The sequence below is a fragment of the Pseudorca crassidens genome, chromosome 5 (assembly GCF_039906515.1).
Source record: "Pseudorca crassidens isolate mPseCra1 chromosome 5, mPseCra1.hap1, whole genome shotgun sequence".
NCBI classification, from domain to species: Eukaryota; Metazoa; Chordata; class Mammalia; order Artiodactyla; family Delphinidae; genus Pseudorca; species Pseudorca crassidens.
Genome location: NC_090300.1, coordinates 45,595,053 through 45,618,201, shown reverse-complemented (window position 1 = coordinate 45,618,201; position 23,149 = coordinate 45,595,053). Strand labels below are relative to the sequence as shown.

Genomic DNA, 23,149 nt, shown 5'->3' with positions numbered 1-23,149 from the left:
ATCCAATACAGATGTAGAATGGTTTCTTATTTTGCCTTTGACTATTATGTAGAGGTGTTCACAGGTATAGCTACAGAATTGAGTTCATTGTTGATCAACTGTTTTCTCAAACGTCTTATATCAGAGTCTTCACACTTTTTTCTCTTAATGTCTTGAATAAGTTTTCCCAATTCCCTTTTGTTCTCCAGCTTTAAAATGGTATTGTCTTTAAATTATGACAAAGCTTATTTAGGACCAATAAACAAATAAAATGTATGATCCAACAGCATTAGTCATTAAGCTGAAAACCATAATGAGATACCACTTCACACCTACTAGCATAGCTGTAAGCAAAAAGATAGACAATAACAGGTGTTGATGAGGATGTGGAGAAAGTGGAACCCTCATATATGGCTGATGAGAATGTAAAATGGTGCAGCCACTTTGGAATGCAGTTTGGCAGTTCCTTAAAAAGTTAAAGGGTTAATATGTGACCCAGCAGTTCCACTCCTAGGTATAAAACCCAAAAGAATTGAAAACAAGTGTCTGCACAAAAACTTGTACATGAATGTTCATAGTAGCATTATCTAAAATAGGCAAAACATGGAAACAACCCAAATGTCCATCAACTGATGAATTGATAAACAAAACCTGGATATGCATACAGTGGAATATTATTCTACCATAAAAAGGAATGAAGTACTGCTACATGCTACTACATGGATGAACCTTGAAAAAATGCTAAGAAGCCAGTCACAAAAGTTCACATATTCTGTAATTACATTTATACGAAATGTCCAGGATAGGCAAATCCAAAGAGACAAAGTTGATTAGTGGTTGCCAAGGCCTTGGGACAAGGGGCACGTGGGGACTGGCTGCTAATAGGTATAGGGCTTTTTGTGGTGAAGAATATGATCTGGAATTGGATGGTGGTGATTGATGTGCAACTTTGTGAATATACTAAAAATGACAGAATTTTACACTTTAAATGAGTGAATTGTATAGTATGTGAATTATATCTCACTAAAGTTGTAGCTTAATTAAGAGAAATAAGTAGGGCTTGTGGCAACTTTCTACTACCTAAGGGTCACAGGTGAACTCTTGGCAACTCTTTTTCACTCACTTTTCATCTATCCTTCCCTGTATTGAATTCATTTGTTCAGCAAGTAATTACTCAGTTTCTGTGTCTGAGCTTCTGTTGTAAGCAGTGAGACTAGAGCAATGAATAACACAGGCTAAATTCCTATTCTCATCAGTTCTACATTCTAGAAGGTCAAGATTTCTCAGATCCCTGCTGTAAACTGACCCTGTGGTGATATTTAACCACTGTGAGCTAGTGTTGTAGTAGATCCCTTATCTTTCTTTCCTAAAGTCAAATTTATAATAAATAACATACCTTAAATTTGAAAGGAAAGGATATCCTAAATGTTTGGCATCCAATAACTCTTCCCTTAAGATTTGTGGAAAAGGTTGATTATTAGAATGAGAAGACCTAGGATTGCATCTCATGAGCTATATGCCATCAGGAAAGCTTTATAATAATTTTTTTAGCCTCAATTTCTGTAAAATTAAAATCCCACTTTAGTGGATACTTTCTTTGATTAAGCTTTTAAAAATGCAAGGAATAGGGACTTCCTTGGCTGTCCAGTGGTTAGGACTTGGTGCTTTCACTGCAGAGAGGCCTGGGTTCAGTCCCTGGTCGGGGAATTAAGATCCCACAAGCTGCGCTACGTGGCCAAAAAAAAAAAAAAAAAAGAGAGAGAATGCAAGGAACACCCTTATTCAGACTATATCAAATAAGGGTGGGGTGTTAGGAACATTAAGGAACCAGTTCTCACATTATCCCAGATATTTCAGGTAGGAGTATCTTGGTAGGAATTCATGGATCTTTGCTCTACTGCTCTGCCAGCCACTAATTCAGCTACTAAATTTTATTTTTCCTGGGTACTGACTCTCTTAGTCTTTATATAATTTTCGTGTTGAATTACTGAGAGAATCTGCTTATGCTGATAAGCTCTGCCCAAACTGAGGCAGATTGTTTTTACTGCTGGCCTGTTTATGGATTGGCTTTTCCCCTTCACCTCCTCCACCAGTCAGCTGTGGTGTGGGGAAGGGGGGTGTCACATAAGTAACATCCTTTGCTGGCTTTGCAGCAACATCCCTGGAAAGAGAAGTTTCTCTATGATAAGGTTGTAAGTATGACGTTATTTAGTCAATGTCACTCCATTCTTACTTTTCTGTTCGCTTTGTACTCACTGTTCAAATCTGGGGCAAATCATTATTACCTCATCTCTACAGTGGTTGCCTTATTTCTGCTATTGCTCTGCTCTAATTCATAAAATAACCAGTGTGGTTCTTTTAAAAAATAAGTAAATCATATCAACGCTCCTCCTCTGCTTCAGTTGCATCCCACCACATTTAGCTTTCAAACTCCTTACTGAGACCTTTAAGGCCTTGCCAAATCTTGTCCCTGTCTCCTTCTCCTACCTCTCTCACTTATTATCTCCTTTATACTATGCTCTCACTCATCTTCTTTTAATTCCTCTAACTCTAACACATTAATAGCCCTCTCCAGGCCTTTCACACATGCTGCTCTGTCAGAATGCCCTTCCCACTCCCTTTTTCTTCATCCCCTTTCCTTCGCCTGCCTGGTTATTTCTCATCTTTTGAATCTTCAATATCATTTACTTAGAGGCCATCCCTGAAGAGGCTAGTTGAAAGTTAAATCCCCCTGTTGTTTTCCTTGAGAATACGTATCATAATTTGTTAGTGTATTTACTCAATGTTAAATTCTCCCATCAGACTATAAGCTCCCTGAGAGTATGAACCTTGTCTATTTTGTATACCACTCTATTCTTAATTCTTGTCACAGAGCCTGGCAGATAAGTGGCACTTAAATAAATACTTGTGGAAATCAAATGCAACTTTAAAAAAGAAAAAACAAAAAAGAGAGTCATGTACTCTGATTAGAATTAGTGACTAAATCAAATTTTTCAAATCAAGTTAATTTTTCTCTCTTTTTAAAAATATTTATTTATTTTGGCTGCACTGGATCTTCGTTGCGGCACGTGGGATCTACATTGCAGCATGTGGGCTTCTTAGTTGCGGCATGCCGGCTTCTTAGTTGTGGCATGCATGTAGAATCTAGTTCCCGGACCAGAGATCAAACCAGGCCCCCCTGTATTGGGAGCTCAGAGTCTTACCCACTGGACCACCAGGAAAGTCCCAAGTTAATTTTTTTCTCTTGAAATGGTAATGGCATGGTAATTGTAGAAATTTTTTAGAAAAATGGAAAAATAAAATAATCCTCCATAATCTTACTGCTGTTAATCTTTTGGAATGTTTCCTTTTTCTTGTGTACATTTTGAAATATATTTGGACTTAATTTGGGTTCTAATGAGAATAACTCATAGTAGAATATAGCAAAGTTTCTTAAGTTTGGCACTATTGACATCTTGGGCCAGATAATTCTTTGTTGTGGGAAACTTCCCTTTGTGTTGTAGGATGTTTAGTAGCATCCCTTGCCTCTGCCCATTTGATTCCAGTAGCATGTCTGTCCCCTTCCCCCCAAGTTGTAAAAACCAAAATTGTCTCCAGAAATTACCAAATGTCCCCTGAGTGGCAAAATCACCCTGGGTGAGAACCATTGGGACGCAGTCTTGTGGGATATAAAATTAACCAACACTAACAAGGAACAACCTGAAAAGGAAATTGAGAGGCATACCCATTTACAGTAACATCAAAAGGAATATAATACTTAGGAATAAAACTAACCAATGAGAAGAAAAACTTTTACACTGAAAACTGTAAAATGTTGCTGAAAGAAATTAAAGGGGACACAAATAAATGGAAAGACATACTGTGTTCATGGATAGAAAGACTTATTATTGTTAAATGTCTGTACTACCCAAAGTGATCTACAGATTTAATGCAAATCTACGGATTTATCAAAATCTCAGTGGTATTATTTGTAGAAATAGAAAAATCCATCTTAAAATTCATGTGGAATCTCAATGGGCCCCAAATAGTCAAAAGTAATCTTGAAAAAGAAGATAAAGTTGGAGGTCTCATACTTCCTGATTTTAAAACTTAATACAAAGCTACAGTAATGAAAACTGTGATACTTGCATAAAGTCAGACATATAGACCAATGGAATAGAACGGGGAGCCCAGAAATAAACCCTAGCATGTATGGGCAAATTATTTTTGGTGAGAGTGCCAAGACCATTCAGTGGTAAAAGGACAGTCTTTTCAACAAATGGTGCTGGGAATATTTGATATCCACAAGCAAAAGAATGAAGTTGGACCCTAACCTAATACCATATACAAAAATTAACTCAAAATGTATCAAGAGCCTAAATATAAGACAAAACAATAAAACTCTTAAGAAGAAAACGTAGGACAAAGGCTTCATGACATGAAACTAGTAGTGATTTCTTGGATATGACATCAAAAGCATAGGTGACAAAAGAGAAAATAGGTAAATTGGACTGCATCAAACGTTAAGATTTCTGTACATGAAAGGACCCAGTCAACATTGTGAAAAGGCAACTGGCGGAATGGGAGAAAATACTTGCACATCTAATATGTGGTTAACATCCAGAATATATAAAGAACTCCTACAACTCAATAACAAAAAAATAAACCTCTATTTTAAAATGGGCAAAGGATTTGAATAAACATATCTCCAAAGAAGTTATACAAGTGGCCAACAAGCATATGAAAAGGTGTTCAACATTACTAGTTATTGAGGAAATGGGCAGGTCAGAACCACAATGGGATACCACCTTATACCCATTAGAATGACTACTGAAAAAACAAAATAAAAAAAAAAAAAAGACCCCAGAAAATAACAAGCGTTGATGAAGACGTGGAGAAATTGGTACCATGGTACACTGTTGGTGAGAATGCAAAATTGTTCAGCCACTATGGAAAATGGTATGGTGATTCCTCAAAAAATTAAAAATAGAATTACCATATGACCCAGCAACTCCACTCCTGGGTTCGGAATATACCCAAAAGAATTGAAAAGGACTTGAAAGAGGTATTTGTACCCTTAATAGTCATAGCAGCATTATCTGCAGTAGTCAAAAGGTGGAAGCAAGCCAAGTGTCCTTCAGTGGGTGAATGGACAAATAAAATGTGGTATATGCATGCAATGGAATATTCTGACTTAAGAAGAAAGGAAATTCTGGCACATTACAATGTGGGTGAAACTTGAAGCCATTATGCTAAGTCACAAAAAGCAAAAATTGTACAATTCCACCTATATTAGGTACCTAGAATAGCAAAATTCATAGAAACAGAAAGTAGCGTAATGGTTGCCCGGGGGGAAGGGGAAATAGGGAGTTGATGTTTAATAGGTTATAGGGTTTCAGTTTATTGAGATGAAAAGAGTTTTGGACATTGGGTGCACAAAAATGCAAATGTACTGAACTCTTCACTTAAGAATTATTACGATGGCAAATTTTACATTTTTTAATAAAAATTTTTTAGTTAGAAATGGTTATGATAGTATGTTTTATGTCGTGTATTTTACCACAGTTTAAAAAAAGAAAAGAAAAAACACTTGACAACCAATGTTAGTGAGGATGTGGAGCAAGGGGAAGTCTCATTCATTGCTGGTGGGAATACAAATTGGTACAGCCACGTTGAAAGGCAGTTTGGCAAGGTTTCTTACTCTTACCATACAATTCATTAATCACACTCTTTGGTTTTTATGCAAATGAAGGTAAGTAAACTATGATACATTGAGACAATGGAATATTATTCAGCACTAAGAAAAAATGTTCTATCAAACTATTAAAAGACATGGAAGAAGCTTAAATATATACTACTAAATGAAAGATGCCAATCTAAAAAGGCCACCTCCTGTATGATTCCAGCTATATGACATTCTGGAAAAGGCAAAAGTGTAGAGACAGTGAAAGATCAGTGGTTTCCAGAGACTGTAGGCAGAGTACAGAGGATTTTTAGGGCAGTGAAACTAATCTGTATGATACTATAATAATGGTAGATACATGTTATTTTACGTTTGTCAAAACCTGTAGGATGTACCCTAATGTAAACTATGGACTTTGGGTGATAATGATGTGTCATAGGTTTGTCATTTGTAACAAAGGTACCACACTAGTACAGAATGTTGATAGTGGAGGAGGGACGAGGAATACATGGGAACTCTGTACTTTCTGTTCAGTTTTTCTGTGGGCTTAAAACTGCTCTAAAGTTTACTTTCAAAAAGGTGTGTATGGCATGATATTATTCATATTAAATGTTAAATGTATTAAAACTATTATAGATGTGTTGATATACAGTCAAAACACTCATGAGAATTCAGAAAAATGGTTGCTTCTGGGAAGGCAAAAGGGGAAAGGGAGTGGAGAGGGTTGAGGTTGGAATGAGGTTTCAGCAGTATCTGTAATACTTAGAAATTCTTATTTCTTTAAAAAATAAAGCAAATGGGACAAAATAGTGATATTTATTGATGCATGAGTATCTTATGATTTTCTCTACTTTTTTGTATATTTGACATTTCAAAAAATAATTTCATACTTATAGAAGTGGTTAATTTGGGAATATATATGTTAAAATGTAGTCTACTTCATTGACTGCATTGATGGAGGGGGAACCATTATTTACACAAATTTAGTCTTGTCCTGAAATATACGACCTACTCAGAAATAAGACTGCTTGCAGAGTGGCTTAAGGGAACAGGGAAGGGCTAGAGAGTGGGGTTTGTTTTCATTTGGAGAAATCTGTGTTGTGTAGATAACAGAGCTCACCTTTGGTTCTGTAACTTATTCAGGTACAGTACTGTAGCACAGTAAATAACATGTGGGTTAGAAGCTTTGAGTCTTGGGTAGTATTTTTCAGCTTATTAAGTGTCCAGGGATGGGAATAAACGGTAACAGAAACAGACCAGAATTCATAGTAGATTTGGGGTGGGGGTATTGTTTCTGTGATGATAAGCCATATTAAATTATAAAGTAAATATACAGTAATCTGATGGTTCTCAGTCCTCATCTTATTTGACCTGTCAGTACCATTTGACATAGTTAATTATGTATTCTTCCTTGAAAAGTAATTTTTTTTCACTTGATTCCAGCTTTGCACAGATTCCTATTGTCTTCTGTCTCACTGACTGTTACTTCTTAGTTCTCTGCCCCTTAATATTTAAAGTGCCTGAAGTTATGCTCACTCTGTAGATAATCTTATCAAATCATCTGGTTTTAAATGCGATTTATACACAGCCAGCTTTCTAAGTTGATATTTTTAGTCCTAACCTCTTCCTTGAAACCTAGGCTCAAACTGACGTCTTGACTCATTTTGATTCATTATAAGTATATTAAACTTAGCATGTTCAAAAGTCATATTACTCCCCAAACCTGCTCATCATTCAGTCTGCCCCATCTCAGTAAATGGTAGTTCCATCTTTCACTTAACTTGGACCAAAAACCTTCCATTCCTCATTGTTTCCTCTCTTTCACAGTCTTATCTAGCCCATTAATTAGCACATTTTGTAGATTCAATCTTCGGAATATATCAGTCTTCAGAATCTGCATCTCATTATGTCCCCTGCTATCACTCTGCTCCAAACTATTAGCTCTTATTTGGACTACTACAGTTACGTTGTATTCCCAACACAGCAGCTGGAGTGATTCTGTTTTAAGTCAGAGTATGATGTCTCATTTGCTCAGAACCCATCAGTGGCTTTCTATCGCACTAAGAGTAAATGCCAAAATCTTTACAGTGGCCATCCATTTCCTTCTCCTCTGTTCATTGCATGTCAGCCACCTGGACTCTGCCTTTCCTCTTCTCTTATGTCTGGTCCTTTTTTACTTGCTAATTCCTCTGCCTTGAATACTTTCTGCTAAATTACCAGCATGGCTTGCTTACTCATCTTAAGGTCTTTACTTAAAAATATCCCTCTTCTTGGGACTTTCCTGGTGGTTCAGTGGTTAAGACTCCGTGCTCCCAATGCAGCGGCCCCAGATTCAATCCCTGGTCAGGGAACTAGATCCTGCACGCTGCAACTAAGACCTGGAGGAGCCAAATAAATAAATATTTTTTAAACATTTTTTTTAAAGTTAAAAAAAATCCACTTTCTTGGCTTTATATTTTTTCTAATACTTGTCACTATCTAACATATATTTTAGGTTTTTTTTTTTTTTTTTTTTTTGCAGTACGCGGGCCTCTGACTATTGTGGCCTCTCCCGTTGCGGAGCACAGGCTCCGGACGTGCAGGCTCAGCGGCCATGGCTCACGGGTCCAGCCGCTCTGCGGCATGTGGGATCCTCCCGGACCAGGGCACGAACCTGTGTCCCCTGCATTGGCAGGCGGACTCTCAACCACTGTGCCATCAGGGAAGTCCTATATTTTAGTTTTATTTATTGTCTTTCCCCACACTAGGTTCTGTGAAGTCAGAGATTTTTATCCTTTTGTTCCCTGCTGTGTCCTTAACACTGAGAACAGTTTATGGTATATAATGATCAGTAAACATTTGTTGGGTGAATTACTGGCTTTTTGTGTAGATGTACACATCTGTTTAGTATGTGAGCATAATTAGAGTTAATGCTTCTCAAATGGTGTTTTAATAAAGCAATTCAGTGATTTACCTTTTAATGAAGTTTTTCTGTTGCCATTGTGAAAGTCTTTGAACATAAGTTCACAAAGAAAAATAAATATTTTGAAAATACTGAGGAAAAAGAAGGAAAAGTGGCTTATTTGAAGAGATATGCAACAGAAGGAGACCTAGAATGAAAAGGTAGTATGGTCTAGTATAAAGAACATTGGTCTGGGGCCAGGATAATCTGAGCCTTGGACAAGTCACTATAAAATGAGATAGTTTAAATGATTTCTATTTTTTCCAGTTTACAAAATCCTACAATGATATTTGTGTAGATTTTTCTGTAACAAAACCATGAATTTGAATTGATTATATTCATAAAATGTACATACAAGGAAAATATTCCTTAATCTCCTGCTTTTCATGTTTTATTTTAATCTGATCTTGTTTTGTAAATGGAAAAAATAATTGGTTTTCTCATGTGAGAATGCACTAAATAAACAGAGATAGCAGATTTCTTTAGCAGTGTTGACTTGGGTTCTGTTGACTTCCTTAACTTGGTTGAATCTCATTTGGTTTCTTGTTCTTCGTAATTTTTCCCAATGTCTTTCCCGTATGTTTTCTTCAACTTGTTATTCAGTCAGTTCCTGAAATTGTATTTCTTCTATGAAGTACTCAAAACCTTTGAAGAGAAATGATCACTCTTGCCAGGATTTGATCAGTCTCATTCTAAAAGAGAAGGGAGTACCTTCCCTTTTGCTCATATAAAATTCAAACATGCATTGTTTGGTATAACAGGTGTCTCTATGTGTTGTCCTTAATCACTTTCTATGTGATTCTGAAAGTTCACCTTGGAGCATTTCCCATCTTTGAGAGGGCTGGTTATATGTGTCTCACCAAACTTATGGTCATTTCTTAACCTTTTTTCTTTCCCTACCAAACACCTCCTCCTTGCCAGCAGCACGCATGCACAGACACACATACACACAGAGTTCATTTGTTTGGTAATGATCTCTGTTACCAAATCTATTGAAAGCTCAATGATTTCCATGTGCTTTGCAGCATAATTTAAGGCCAGAAAAAACCCTGCAAAATGTGAAAACACAGAGCAGTTACGCCAGAGCCACACAATATCTTTTCATTGTTTACAATCTTGAGCTATGGCTTTCTCAGTATTCTTAGCATAGAAGTTATTGCCATGGGTAGTAACTTGTACTAATGGCAATTTTAAATATTTTTGTGACTTTGTTTTTTGAAGTTGATAACATTGATAAAATTTTTGAGACATAAAAGATGTTAGAATCCCTTCACTCTACAGATGAAGGAATTAATGCCCATAAACATGGTAACTTGACTAAGATTACAGTAATAAAAGGTAGAGCTGGGACTAGTAGCCATATACCAGTAGTTTAGCCATATGGTAGTACCCATCTTGGGGGGAGACATGTATGTATTCTGTATTTTCTCCTCTGTTATGTGTGTGTGTATATACACCTCTTGTACAATATAGGTGAATATAGAAAACTTAGGAAATTTAACTTTTTCCTTTTCTTCTTACCTTTGTTTTCTAACTTTTCCAAATATGTATAACTTTTGAATTTAATGTATTTCCCTATTGTTTGAATATTGATTAGATAGTGAAACTCTACTGTAATGCCATTCCTTAGAGTTAACAACTATTAACAGTTTCTAACATTTTTGTGATTTTTATCTTTTTTTTTTAATTTATTTTTTGGCTGCATTGGGTTTTTGTTGCTGTGTGTGGGCTTCCTCTAGTTGAAGTGAGCAGGGACTACTCTTCATTGCAGTGTGCGGGCTTCTTATTGTGGTGGCTTCTCTTGTTGCGGAGCACGGGCCCTAGAGCACGTGGGCTTCAGTAGTCGTGGCTCATGGGCTCTAAAGTGCAGGGTCGGTAGTTGTGGCGCACGGGCTTAGTTGCTCCACGACATGTGGGATCTTCCCGGACCAGGGCTTGAACCTGTGTCCCCAGCATTGGCAGGCGGACTCTTAACCACTGTGCCACCAGGGAAGTCCCTTTGTGATTTTTAAAAAAGTACATTCATGTAATTTAATAATTTTAATAAGTTAAATTTCAATGCTTATAATTTACATGTGGATCATTTTAAAGTATGGTATCTGTAGATTCGAAGTATTTCTTAAAACTTGTCCAAAAGCTTGCCAAGGTTAAATCTGGCCTCCTACAGTGAATTTACTTTTTGTTTTTTGGTGGGGTTTTTTTGCGGTATGTGGGCCTCTCACTGTCGTGACCTCTCCCGCTGCGGGGCACAGGCTCCGGACACGCAGGCTCAGCGGCCATGGCTCACGGGCCTAGCCACTCCACGGCATGTGGGATCTTCCCGGACCAGGGCATGAACCCGTGTCCCCTGCATCGACAGGTGGACTCTCAACCACTGTGCCACCAGGGAAGCCCGTGAATTTACTTTTAAACTTCTCTTATACTCAACCTCCATTCATCTTTTTACTTGTCAGAGATAAGAACTTGATTCTACTTGTGAAGACTTTTGTCTATCACTAGTAGTGCTAATTAGAACTTTTCTCTCCTACTGCTGCTATTAATAAATATTATTGCTGAGAAATAAATCCACAGTTTGAGCAAGCATATAACGTTAAGCATTTAACATTAAGCATTTTTTTTATTGTCATAAATGTGAAGTTGGAATTTATTTGCTAATCACCTGCAATTTAACAACATATATGCTATTTGGCAAAGGCATAAATAAGCACCATAATGACTGCTGCTGGAGAGATCAACAAGTGGAGATGAGAGGAGGGAGAAATAGGTAAAGAATGGGAAAACAGACTTCTATAGATATTTATTTTTAGCATTTGGTTTACCATATTTATTGGATTAAACAGCTGTTGTACTTATGTTTAGGATGCAATGGTTATATAGGTTGAAAACACTAGTAACTCACTTTTAATTCTCTTTTTGTATATGTTCTATCTTCTACCTGAAATGCCTGTCTCTAACTGAATTTCCATTCAGTCTTAAAGATTCAGCTTATATTTCATCAGCTTATATTTCATCTTTATTACATAGACTCTCTGCTGTTAAGATTAGTATGCACATTATAACACATTACATATATTTAAATGAATAAAGTCAAGTAACATATTTGGAATGGTGTTTGACACCCAGTGTTTGCTAAGTGTTAGGCCTTATTACTATTTTATTAAATTGTATTTTTTTGTCATAAGAGTACTACCTCCTTAAGACCATGGATATGCTATTCTGGTCCATCCTTGTATTTCTTATGATTGGCAAGTAGGTGATTAATAAATATTTGAATACTTGAGTGTGTGCTTTTTAGCAGGCTGTAAGTAGTAATACAGTAGTAATCCACATTGAGGGGAGGATTTGTGTGTGTGTGTGTGTGTGTAACTTTTTAAAAACTGCTTTATTGGGATATAGTTTACTTTGCATAAAATTCACACATTTTAAGTATACAATTAAATGATTTTTAGCCAATTTTCAGAGTTGTGGTAATATTACTAAATACCAATTTTAAAATATAGCTCATCACTTCACAAAAGGCCTTATGCCTGATAAATTTTTTTATTCTTTTGCTTTTTTGTGCTATTACCCAAGTATCAGTATTCCTAAGGTAAAAATGACAGGCTGGATGAAATAAAATCAAAGTATTATATCCCTTACCTTTGAATGACTAACTTTAGAATTTTCTTTAAATGTTTTTCTCTAGTAAGACTTACTGAGTCCTTACTGATCTAAACCCTAACTTTTTACTCAAGAAAATTTAAACCATTCAGTTTCATACAGTATATTATTACATCATCATATCTTAAATTAATAGTTTCTAAAGTTTTAAAGAAAACAGTATATTATATGGATAAAAAGTGACTTAGAAATTAACTAGCCATAAGTTGGAAAGAAAGTACTCTACTTTTCACCCCATTGGAGCAGAGAAAGTAATCCCTAGAACCTAGCACAGTAATGGATACATAGTAATTATTTGTTAATTTTAAAAACTACATAACTATTAAATGGAAATGCCATTCTGTGTTCTGTAAGATTCACTTGTCTGAATTTTTTGACAATTTCTTGTTCCCTTTTGCCTGAGTTTAGAACTTTGAAGCTGTATCACAAGCAAAGAAATGTAAAAATTCTGGATGATCAGAGCAGCCTGAACTCTACTGTTTATTGGGGGTGGGGGGCTGGAGGCGGGCACCCTCTATAGCCTTTGTTTTTTAGATAGTCTTTGGCCTATAAATAAGCCTTTGGCTAGTTTGGCAGCCTTTTGGAATTCTGATTGACAGCTTACTGTATCAGTTAAGTCATGCGAATCCAGAACTATTATATTTGTATGTAGTATGTAAAAACCCAGCTCTTTAAGATAAGTTAAGATTTAGAAAAAGAAGCCTTGTGTATCCCTTTCATGAGACCTCAGAGAAATAAAAGTCCTTCTTGATTCGAGATGGGGTTGTGATTTGAAAATGTCTAAATATCTAATACCACTTTTAAGACACTTTGTTTTTTGCAATAAAAAACATGGGTAAATGCTGCCAGGTTGTTGTGTAGGATATCTTTCTATCTAACTATTTCATTCAATCTTCTCTTTACCTTGGAGGTAACAGCTTTCTCTCAAGAGAAGAAAACGCTTTCTTGCTCTATTGTAAAGAGGTTGTCAGTTCTTTTATTTTGCAAATGTTTCTGTGGAGAGTAATAGCCCAAAGCTTATGTCACAGCAACTACAGTGCTAAATTGTTTTGACAAATCCTTTATTAAGAGTTTCAAATTATCAGAAACTAATTTAATAAGTAAGATGTACAAAAATGGGGGAAAATGTGTGTAAATAAATATTTAGGTCAATATATAGCAGTTGTTTAGGATTTATTAATAGTTTGCTTTATTAAGAAGTTAAAGCCCATTCATTGTACATTAATCCTACTTCTTTAGATGGGATTACAGACTAGACTAGAAATAATCTCTGTCCCTCAAAAGTCTACCTTTTTACTGAACAAATCTTTTAAGTAGTACATTTTGCAGATTTTATTTTCTGTGAGAAACAGGACATAGTTTTATGTTATTGTTTATTTGAGTTATTTATTGTTTTCGTATTGTGATACAGCGAAAGCGCATTGTCCTGATAATAGTACTTTTGCTTTGGAATGAACCATAGGCTCTAAAATTGGCTTGAACTCTATTTGACTTTAAGACTTGTGGGAGACAATATGGCATAGTGGTTAATTGGCTTTGTATGAGACTCTGAATTCTAATCCTGGCTGTCCCACTTCTAGCCATGTAGCCTTGGCCAAGTAGTTTAACTTCTCTAAACCTCAGTGTCCTCACTTGTAAAAGTAAAAATATTTCTTCTTACTTCTTAAAGGCTGTAATGATTAAACTATGGTGAATATTGAAACTCTTGTTGTAATACTTGTCTACTTATTTTTATTCATTTTGCAGCCTATCTTATTAGTATTTTTTAATTGTCTTGGTATTTTTATTTTATTTTAATATTTATTATTTATTTATTTAGGCTGCACCGGGTCTTAGTTGCAACATCAGCCTTCTTAGTTGCAGCATGCAGGCTTCTTAGTTGCAGAATGCATGCAGGATCTAGTTCCCTGACCAGGGATCGAACCCTGGCCCCCTGCATTGGGAGTTTGGAGTCCATTTTCTTAGCAGTTGCTGTATAGTGTATTAGAAGAGGCCTTGAAGAGAGAATTTCCAGTGCATTAGAGGAATAGCAAAGTTAGTGAGGATACAGCAGAATGAATTGAGAGAGTGATAGGAGCTGAGATCTTAGAGGTGGTAACCGGGGGTGGGTGCGGGGGTGAGGGGGTGAGGTAGGAAGACTTAAGCCATTATAATGACTGGGCATTTACTCCAGAGTGGAGAGCCAGTGGATGGTTTTGAAGAGGGGAGTCACATGACCTGATTGACTTTTTAGAAAGGAGTTCTAAAAAGGAGAAAAGAGTTCTTTGCAGAGTCCTTATTCCCATGGAGTCTATGGGTGGAATTCAGGAGGTCCTGGGAACTTAGAAAAAAATTAATTACATCTTTGTTTTCACTAACTTCTAACTGAAACAGTATTCCCTTCAGTTAATAATGTAGCCAATAAACCTCAGTAGTTATTAAAGTTACCTGTGATTTTTGTCACCACCAATAAAAATCAGATTATATTTGCAAAATATGTTTCATCTAATATCCAGTGCAATGGGCTTTCTCTAGTTGCAGCGAGCGAGGGCTACTCTTCATTGTGGTGGCTTCTCTTGTTGCGGAGTACAGGCTCTAGGCTCACAGGGTTCAGTAGTTGTGGCACGTGGGCTCTAGAATGCAGGCATAGTAGTTGTGGCACACGGGCTTAGTTGTTCCACGGCATATGGGATCTTCCCAGACCAGGGCTCGAACCCGTGTCCACTGCATTGTCAGGCGGGTTCTTAACCACTGCACCACCAGGGAAGTCCTCTATGTTAGGTAACTTTAAAATGAGAAAAACACTTTAAAAAACAGAATGGTTACAGTATGTGGTAGAATAATTAATGTGCTTCTTAGGAAGAATGAAATAGATCTGCCTATACCACCATGGAAGATCTTTAAGATCTTTAATTAAATAAACAAAAATAAGGTGAAGATCAGAATAAATAGATAAGTGTGTCAAAATCATAGTAAATCTAACAATGTTTACCTTTAGAGAAAGAAACTATGAATGGGCAGGAAGGTTCTCTCCCCTTCCCCCATCCCCCCTTTTTTAAAGCAGTTGCATTTACTAACCTTATACATATATTAGTTTTTAAATAGGGAGTTCATATGGGGGGTGAGATTACCTTGTATATATATTACTTTTTAAATAGGAAGTTCATATAGGGGGTGAGATTATGGGTTCTTTTATTCTTTGTACCTTTGTGTTTTTAATAATTCTTATGTTACAGTTTAAAATTTTTATGATATATCCAATATTATAGCTCCATTAATAATTTCAGTGATGTTCAGTATTTGAGAATGTGAATATGAAATGAAGATAGGAAATCATCTATATAATATAACCTTTATTATGAGTAAAATATGACTATGTATATATATGAGTAGAAGAAAAGATAAGGGGATGTACATCAAAATGTTAATATCAGTTTTCTCTGGCTGATGGAATTTGAGGTGATTTTTTTAAAAATAATTTTCTTTAATTTCTTGTAGACTATGAGAAGACAACGAAATGAAGTTGTAGTTGAATTAAGGAAGGTGAGCCTGATTAATATTGGGTACTTTCAAGCATAATTCTAACAACCTTACAGCATATAGAGAAATTAGCAAATGTATATTAATCTCAGGTGCTTAATTGGCATTTCTTTTTCTTTTGAAAATGGAAAGATTGATTAAATTTGACAAGCTATTGAAGTTGACAAGATACAGTTTGTCCACTATCCAAATATAGAGATAAACACATTATCAAATGATTTTTTCTTATGTAATTTTAAATGATTTATATAAAATATATGTCATACTAAATAGTTCTGCTATTTACAGTAGTAATTACTCCATAAAAGGAACTTGGTACTTAAAAATTTCATCAACTTTTCAAGTATTAAAGTAGGTTAGTTGAGAATATATTTTTAAGTTTGTCACAAACATTTTTAGTGAAATTCAAGTGGCCCTTCAGTTTTGTAAGGTATTGTTGATTTTTGTCTGATTTTGAACTGCGCAACTTTTGCTTTGACTTTGTTTTTAGGTGATAAAGAGAAGCTCCCAGATGATGTATAAAATGGTTTAGTACTTTTAAATAAATATGTATGTTTGGTTCTGGCTTAAACTATACACTATCTTTTTAAATCAAATTATTTTGTTTTTTAGTTTATTTTTACATTGTTCACGGTTCATTAAAAATGTAATATTTGGGGTTTGGGGCTCAAATTAGTGTTGCTTAAGTGTTTAATTCACAATTTGGTTTAATTTTCTGCGTTTGCATTTTACTTTTAAAAGTCACTTCATGTTTTTTTGTAGGCACAGGACTGCCTAACCTTTGTATGAAAGTATTTAGCTTTTTAAAAATTAACTGAAGTTTTTTTTTTTTTTAAAGAATAAAAGAGATGAACATCTCTTAAAGAGAAGGAATGTACCACATGAAGATATCTGTGAAGACTCTGACATAGATGGTGATTATAGAGTGGTAAGTAATTGTTATTCTGGTAATTTAAAAATACCAGTGAAAAATTTTTACATAAATATAGAATTACAAGGTGATTTTTTAACTTAGTTTTCTCTAACTTTTTTCCCAGCAAAATACCTCTCTAGAAGCTATTGTTCAAGTAAGTTGAGTTTCCCCCCCTTTTCATTTGTATTTCTTGGACTTAACAACTAATTACTGTGTATCTGCATCAAAAATTGTTTTGTTTTTTATAGAATGCTTCAAGTGATAACCAAGGAATTCAGTTAAGTGCAGTTCAAGCTGCTAGGTAAGTTAAATTTTAAGGACATATTTTGTAACTTACACAGGAGTTCTCTTTTGGGTTTTCACTATATAGTAGTCCTGTTTCTTATATTAACTTTGATGACAATAAAGAACAGTCATAGACCAACTGAATTTATTTTCAAAATTATTCTCTGATTTAGAGTATTAAAATTAGCAGTTTTCTAAACTCACTAATACATTGAGGCGTTAGTGTGGCTAATAGGTACAAATGCCAGGGAAAAGTTGATTTGACAGGGTATTGCTATAGACTAATAGAAAAACATTATTTATAAAGCTTTTTACCTTTTACTGATTAATAGGTATTTAATTTTATTAAAATTCAGATTCATCAAATCCTACTCAGGTAGCTAATTCTTCTTACAGTCCTCATATTGATCAAACAATGAATTGAATTAAAGCTTACTGTAGCAGTGTACAGGGAAGTACACATTAAGATTTAGGGCTACAGAGACTCCCACTTCTCAGTCAATGTAAGCATATTTAGTTATTTTTGCACATTGTTATAAAACCTATGCACTCATATTTTAAGGGAAAACCAAAAACTTTTTACTGAGACATTTGTATTAATACATAGCTCGGGGAAGACATGGTTGTATCATAGTACAATATAGTGGTTTCTTTTTTTTTAAATTTTATTTATTTTTGGCTGCATTGGGTCTTTGTTGCTGCGTGCGGGCTTTCTCTAGTTGCGGTGAGCAGGGGCTACTCTTCATTGCAGTGCTAAGGCTTCTCATCACGGTGGCTTCTCTTGTTGCAGAGCACAGGCTCTAGGGCGCGTGGGCTTCAGTAGTTGTGGCACATGGGCTCAGTAGTTGTGGCTCGTGGGCTCTAGAGCACAGGCTCAGTAGTTGTGGCGCATGGGCTTAGTTGCTCCGCAGCATGTGAGATCTTCCTGGACCAGGGCTCGAACCCGTGCCTCCTGCATTGGCAGGCGGATTCTTAACCACTGCACCATCAGGGAAGCCCTTTGTTTTTTTATAAATAAAAGAATACCACCCTATGTTGTAATTGTAGGAAAGAGACACTTAAGCAAGAAATTGATTCTAGTTACAGAATTTTAAAGTGAAAAAAAAACTTCACAGTTTTATGTAATATCTTATCCAGTGCATGAGTCCCTTTTATGTTTATTAGACTTTCTTACTTTTGCATATTCACTTTAAATGGCCTAGAACACATATGGAAATTATAGAATTAAATGTTGCCCACCACAGGTAGAAGAACTTCTTAGAGAGAACTTTGCTATGTAGGAAGAAAATCACAGAAGTTTTCACATCTCAGAATGGCAAATTAATGTAATAGGAAGAATGATTAAGAAATTGGTACATTATGCTCACCATTGTCAGAGTTGATTATAGTATTGGAGCAGCTCTTCTCAACATGAGTTCTGTAAGATAATTAAAGCCCTAAGGCAGGGGATCTCAAAATATAGTGTGTGGATCCCTAGGAGAGCCTGGGATAACTTAAGGAGGTATTATTTTCACAATAATAATAAGACTTTATTTGCCTTTTTTGTTGTTGTTTTTACTGTGTTAACATTCACATGGATGTTGCAAAAGCAACTGTGGGTAAACTACTGGCACCTTAGCACAGAGCAAGACAGTGTCACCAAACTGATGATACATTGTAGATATTATATGCGCCATTTTACAAAGAAAGAGGGACATTTCTCTTTAAGAATGTCCTCAGTGAAGTAATAAAAAATAATTTCTTTTATTAAATTTGAAACCTTGATTAAGAAAGACTGGGTTGGGCTTCCCTGGTGGCGCAGTGGTTGAGAGTCCGCCTGCCGATGCAGGGGACACGAGTTCGTGCCCCGGTCCGGGAAGATCCCACATGCCGTGGAGCGGCTGGGCCCGTGAGCCATGGCCGCTGAGCCTGCGCATCCGGAGCCTGTGCTCTGCAACGGGAGAGGCCACAACAGTGAGAGGCCTGCGTACCGCAAAAAAGAAAAAGAAAAAGAAAGACTGGGTTTATTTCCTGTGTTGTGCAAAGAATCGTACCATTTATTACAGAAAATACTGTGAAGAAGCATGTGGAATAATTCTTGCTTTGTAAGAAGTTTAGAACCTAATCGGGAAGGCAAAACTATATTAAAAATAGTGATGCTCAACAGCGAATGTAGCCATATGCCGTGTATATATTCTCGGAATTCAGAGAGGGTATTTTGAAAACATTTAACTTGAAAAGGTAAGAGTTTGAATAGGCAAAAAAGAGAGCATTCCAAGTGTGGGGAATAGGATTTGAAGGGCCTAGAAATTAGACTGAAATGGTCGGACAGACAACTGACCTGTTGTTGAATTACAGAGAATAAGATTAGTAGATAAATAAGATGGAGCTAGTTTGTGGAGTGTTATAAAAAACTCAGTCAAGGAGTTTACACTGATAGGGTAGTAAATTAGCAGCCATCACTTGGTTTATATAGGGGAATAATCTGATTAAAGTTGCTTAAACATTGTCTTCATATAGTAGTTCAGGGGATTCAATGGGTGAAGACTTGTGTTAGGCCACATTTAGGATTTGTCAGCTAAAATTGCAGTCTGCCATATGTGTAAATGGGCACTAGGTATTGTTTTACTCTCTAAGCTCCATGAGAGCAAGGATGTGTCTGTCTTATTCACCTTAGTATCTCCAATATCTCTCTGGATATTTTCCTATGTATTGCTGTGTTTATTTCATTTCCTTTAGTTGTTGAGATGAGAATGTTGTTGAGCTTTTATGACCTTTGATTTGGTATATAGAGTAGGATGAAGAACTGGACACTAGTATCAGCTATAAACTTGTACCAGCATCCTATCTGCTTTTGTCCTAACTTAAAAAAAAGTGGTTCATGTCTTACCATTTTTTCCTAATTATTACTAATCTCTGTAAATTTATAAATTAATTTATAATAGAGAAAAGGTTGCATTATGTAAATTTAAAAAGTAGCTTGCAGGGAGAGTATTTGTGCCAAATATTCAGTTTATTGTAATATATCAAATGTGAATTTGAATTTAATTATATGTCATTAAGTTCACAAGGGGTATGTTTATATCTCTTATAGGAAGCTTTTGTCCAGTGATCGAAATCCACCAATTGATGACTTAATAAAATCTGGAATATTGCCTATTTTAGTCCATTGTCTTGAAAGAGATGACAAGTAAGTACATTATTTTAAGAAATAATTTAGGATGTATCCTTTGCAGAAGATAAGATTTTCTCGTAGTTAGTTTGGTCTTTAAAGAAAAAAAAAGGGGGCTATAAGGTGGAGTTGAGAAGCCAAAGTAAAAAACAGTGTAAGGAATGTTTACACCAAGAGAGGAAAGTAAAGACCAAACGGGAACTTGCGAATGATATATTTAACTTTTAAGCTTTGAAAATTGGCAAGAACTAGTTTAGCCAGATAGGTACTTGAGAAAACTGTTCGGGTAATAATGTGCAGGTATCTTAATAAAGAGTTCTTACTAAAAATAAGGACACCTGAGGAGGTTGTATGCTTTTTATACTGAAGAGATATTTTAAAGTCATTGGAAGTTTAAAAAAAAGTACTGGGTGCATAGATCTTTTGAATAAAAATATGTAATACTTTTAAAATACTAGGGGGAGGAGTGGTTGGTGGATATTTGGGCCAATGTAGAAATTCCTGCTGTTTAAAATTATTTGTTTTTTGTAGTCCTTCTTTACAGTTTGAAGCTGCATGGGCTTTGACAAACATTGCGTCTGGAACCTCTGAACAAACTCAAGCAGTAGTTCAGTCCAGTAAGTTGGTTATTAAGAGACAAAATTGTGATTTTCAAAAAAAGTTAATTAAAAAACTCAATGCTTTTCCTAAAAGAATAGAGCTATTTATATTATAAAGTAATTAAGTATTTTGAATTCAGTAACAAATAAGGTAGTTGAAATAGGCCAACTCAGGTATGTTACTTTGATCACCTTGTCCCATTGACTGACATTTTCTATTTCCAAAAATTCATTTGATTCTAAATCTGAAAACATTTTGTAATTATAGTAGTAGTTACATTATTGTGTTTATAGGACATTACAGAAATAAAGGTGTTTTTCCTGTTGGCATACTACCTGTTGGACACTGTTAATGAGATGTCCATTATACATTTTAAAGAAATCTTCTTTTATAAAGTGGTCCTACTTTAGAGAATGGCTTGAAATTTTTTTTTCATTGTTATTATAGGATTGGTTGTTTTTTATGTTCCAAGAAGTGTAAGTGGGAAATAATTATTGAAAGTAATAACTTGAATTATTTTCATTAGTACTATTTGATTCTTCTACTAAACAAAGAAATTAATAATTTTAAAGAAGGTACTTTCAGAATCCCCTTCAAATATGTAACCAGTATCCTTGTCTAATAAGCCTGTTAAAATCTTAAGCACTGTCAAGATTTTGAAAGGGAACAAAAGTGTTATCCAGTGAGGATTTTATTATATAGACACTTGTATTATAATATTACATAGAAAAGATAATTTCCTTAAATTATAATAAAACTGATTAATTTTGGGTTCAGGTGATTTTGGGGTTTGGTTTTTTTGGTTTTGCTTTGTATAGTTGACTGTTTAGTTAATTTTATGATCTCAAGACAATGTCTTAATCCCTCCTTTTCTCTTTTGTGTTCCTTAAAGATTAGAAAGAGGCTTAGAATTTGTTTTAACACTGCTAGTCTGTCTTAATATACCAAAAGTAATGGATAAATGAATTACTTTTTACTATAAGTAAGCATGATTGATCTACATGTACTCAAATAGTATTTTTCAGAGCAATATCAGAGGGAAGAAAAGAAATAGAAGAATCATTTGTTCAGTGCAGTATTATTCTGTTAAACATCTCTTTGTTTTTCCTTGTGTTAAGCAACAGAATCATTTTCTGATTCAAAAGGTCTCACGTGGCACAGGAATCACTGGCCTGGCTAAAGACCCATATGATGTTATTTTAAATTTCTATGTTCAAAAGTTATTTTAATAATTGGAGTTTTTTTCAAATTTGAAGCTAATGCTAATCTATAAGGAATTAATTTCTTAAAATTGGAATTAAATCCGGTTTTAACTGTGAATGAAATTTTATCAGCTTAATTTGACATTTGTTGTCTGTGTGTTAAAACTGTCACTTTGATGATGAATAGTCTGCTAGCTGGAAATTTTCCACTACCATTATTCTAATGAAAATCATTTAATGAAGATATATTTTAAATATATATATATATATATATATATATATATTTTTTTTTTTTTTTTGCTGTACGCGGGGCCTCTCACTGCTGTGGCCTCTCCCATTGCGGAGCACAGGCTCTGGACGCGCAGACTCAGCGGCCATGGCTCACGGGCCCAGCCGTTCCGCGGCATGTGGGATCTTCCCGGACCGGGGCACGAACCCGTGTCCCCTGTGTCGGCAGGCGGACTCTCAACCACTACGCCACCAGGGAAGCCCTTAAATATATTTTTGATAGGTTTCTTTCTTTTGGGATTTCAGCAAAGAAACAAGTTTGATTTTTGGTTTAGATTATAGTGTTTTCAACCTTTTTCCTTTCAATTTTATTGAAATATAATTGATATATAACAGTATCTTCAAATTTAAATGATAGCTTATGTTTTCCTCCTTCAGATGCTGTTCCACTTTTCCTGAGGCTTCTCCATTCACCCCATCAAAATGTCTGTGAGCAAGCAGTGTGGGCATTGGGAAATATCATAGGTTTGTCTAAAACTTGTAATACTAGTCCAACAATCATTGTTATCATGTACTGTGTAATAAAAATGACTACTAATAGTTGAAAAGAAAAAGCAATTTGCCTTTTTTAGTACTAGTTTTTATGAACTAGTTTACAGAAATTACAGCTGTTTAAAGTATAAACCCATAGTAAACAGAATGAACATTTTTGTTGCTTGTGATACCAGTATATCTCTTTGTATATAGTCAACTCTTAACTATTTGAATAATTATGAAATATGTATGTGATTTAGGTATTTTCCTCTTTCTCCTTTATTATGTTGGTCCATTTTATTCCTCAGCTCTCTTACTATCCTAGGAAATAATAAGAAAAAAGGAGGAGGCAAAACATAAACCAAAATTTTTCTCTAATAGCAGTTCTGAGAAGAATCTAAATTGAAATTTTTTATATCTCTTGTGGATTTTAGTGCAATGAAGTATAGTAATGTTATCCACTGTCATCATGAGG

The 23,149-nt window shown here is 35.2% G+C and overlaps 1 protein-coding gene across 2 annotated transcripts in view; it reads left to right on the top strand.

Annotated features, from left to right (window-relative positions):
* Positions 1-23,149, top strand: part of KPNA4 (karyopherin subunit alpha 4) — a 94,221-nt gene that overhangs the window by 10,472 nt on the left and 60,600 nt on the right. For both annotated transcript variants that reach the window (XM_067737895.1, XM_067737894.1), the window contains exons 2-8: positions 15,720-15,764; positions 16,600-16,689; positions 16,799-16,828; positions 16,923-16,975; positions 20,033-20,128; positions 20,642-20,727; positions 22,579-22,665. In XM_067737895.1, coding sequence (XP_067593996.1) covers positions 15,720-15,764; positions 16,600-16,689; positions 16,799-16,828; positions 16,923-16,975; positions 20,033-20,128; positions 20,642-20,727; positions 22,579-22,665 — 487 coding nt within the window. The remainder of the gene's footprint in view (positions 1-15,719; positions 15,765-16,599; positions 16,690-16,798; positions 16,829-16,922; positions 16,976-20,032; positions 20,129-20,641; positions 20,728-22,578; positions 22,666-23,149) is intronic.